The 1,573-nt window shown below is 52.3% G+C and overlaps 1 protein-coding gene across 1 annotated transcript; it reads right to left on the bottom strand.

Moving 5' to 3' along the window:
* Positions 1-363: 363 nt before the first annotated feature.
* LOC309685281 (olfactory receptor 14C36-like) lies at positions 364-1,299 on the bottom strand (the record flags this gene model as incomplete). Its single annotated transcript, XM_082501069.1, has 1 exon — positions 364-1,299. One exon carries the CDS (start codon positions 1,297-1,299, stop codon positions 364-366), a length of 936 nt encoding a protein of 311 aa, XP_082357195.1.
* Between the last annotated feature and the right edge of the window lie 274 nt (positions 1,300-1,573).

Here is a 1,573-nt window from a genome sequence, read left to right as displayed (position 1 = left end):
TTGGGTGGTGACAGCAATTTCTGTTGCTTCACTTTATCATCATCATCATCATCATCATCATCATCATCATCACCTTTTCTGTTATTATTCTATTAAACAATATTTATCTCAGCCCATGTCTTTTTTTCCTTTTTCTTCCTTTTCTCCCTATTCTACCTGGGACATCCCCTTTTATTTAAGAGCTCTTATTTGTCAGGCCACATGTGGCACGGAGTTGTGCAAGGGTCAGACACAGTAGGATCAAGATTCAAGACAAGTAGTATAAACCCCAAAAATATAAATAAGCGGGATTATCACAAGAAAAAAAAGCAGGTTTGTGGCCTAAAATAAACTCTGGGCAACGTGCGGAGAAGGGGTGGCAGGTTATTGTCGGTGAAACAGTGTCCATTGGGCCAATTTCCATAGGGCATCCTTGAGCTCCTGGTTCCTCATGCTGTAGATGAGGGGGTTCATTGCTGGAGGCACCACCGAGTACAACACTGCCACCACCAGGTCCAGAGGTGGGGAGGAGATGGTGGGGGGCTTCAGGTGTGCAAACACGGCAGTGCTGACAAACAGGGAGACCACGGCCAGGTGAGGGACGCACGTGGAAAAGGCTTTGTGCCGTCCCTGCTCAGAGGGGATCCTCAGCCCCACCCTCAGGATCTGCACATAGGACACCACGATGAAAAGAAAGCACCCCAATGCTAACCAGACACTAACTACAATCAGCCCAACTTCCCTGAGGTAGGAGTGTGAGCAGGAGAGCTTGAGAATGTGGGGGATTTCACAGAAGAACTGGTGCAGGGCATTGCCCTGGCAGAGGGGCAGTGAAAATGTATTGGCCGTGTGCAGGAGAGAATTGAGAAACCCACTGGCCCAGGCAGCTGCTGCCATGTGGACACAAGCTCTGCTGCCCAGGAGGGTCCCGTAGTGCAGGGGTTGGCAGATGGCAACGTAGCGGTCGTAGGCCATGATGGTGAGAAGAGAAAACTCTGCTGAAATGAAAAAGTCACAAAGAAAGAGTTGAGCGGCACATCCTAAGTAAGAGATGGCCCTGATGTCCCAGAGTGAATTGGCCATGGCTTTGGGGAGAGTGGTGGAGATGGATCCCAAGTCGAGGAGGGAGAGGTTGAGGAGGAAGAAGTACATGGGGGTATGGAGGCGGTGGTCGCAGGTGATGGCGGTGATGATGAGGCCGTTTCCCAGGAGGGCAGCCAGGTAGATGCCCAGAAAGAGCCAGAAGGTCAAGAGCTGCAGCTCCCGTGTGTCAGTGAACTCCGTGAGGAGGAAATGGGTGATGGAGCTGCTGTTGGACATTTGCTGCCTCTGGGCAGGGGGACCTGTTCAAGGAGGGAAACAGAGTAAGTCAATGCAGACTTCTGTAAGAAAAATCAAAGCCATTTTCGGTGGGCTCTGTCCCTGCTGCATACACTCCCTTCCTCACGTCCATGGCTGGAGCTCTATTTGGCGTTGGCTGCCTGTGCCGTGAGGAGCAGGGCGCTGCCCACTGGCTGCCAGAGAGTCAGCCCTGCTCTGCAGCAGGGAGTTCATAGGGAGGGTGGTGGCAGGAGCCAGTCCTGGTGTTCTGCTT

Source organism: Vanellus vanellus (genome assembly GCF_965231255.1).
Source record: "Vanellus vanellus genome assembly, contig: HAP1_SCAFFOLD_612, whole genome shotgun sequence".
Lineage (NCBI taxonomy): Eukaryota > Metazoa > Chordata > Aves > Charadriiformes > Charadriidae > Vanellus > Vanellus vanellus.
Note: the sequence above shows the minus strand (reverse complement) of the source record. Positions and strands in the feature narration are given on the sequence as shown.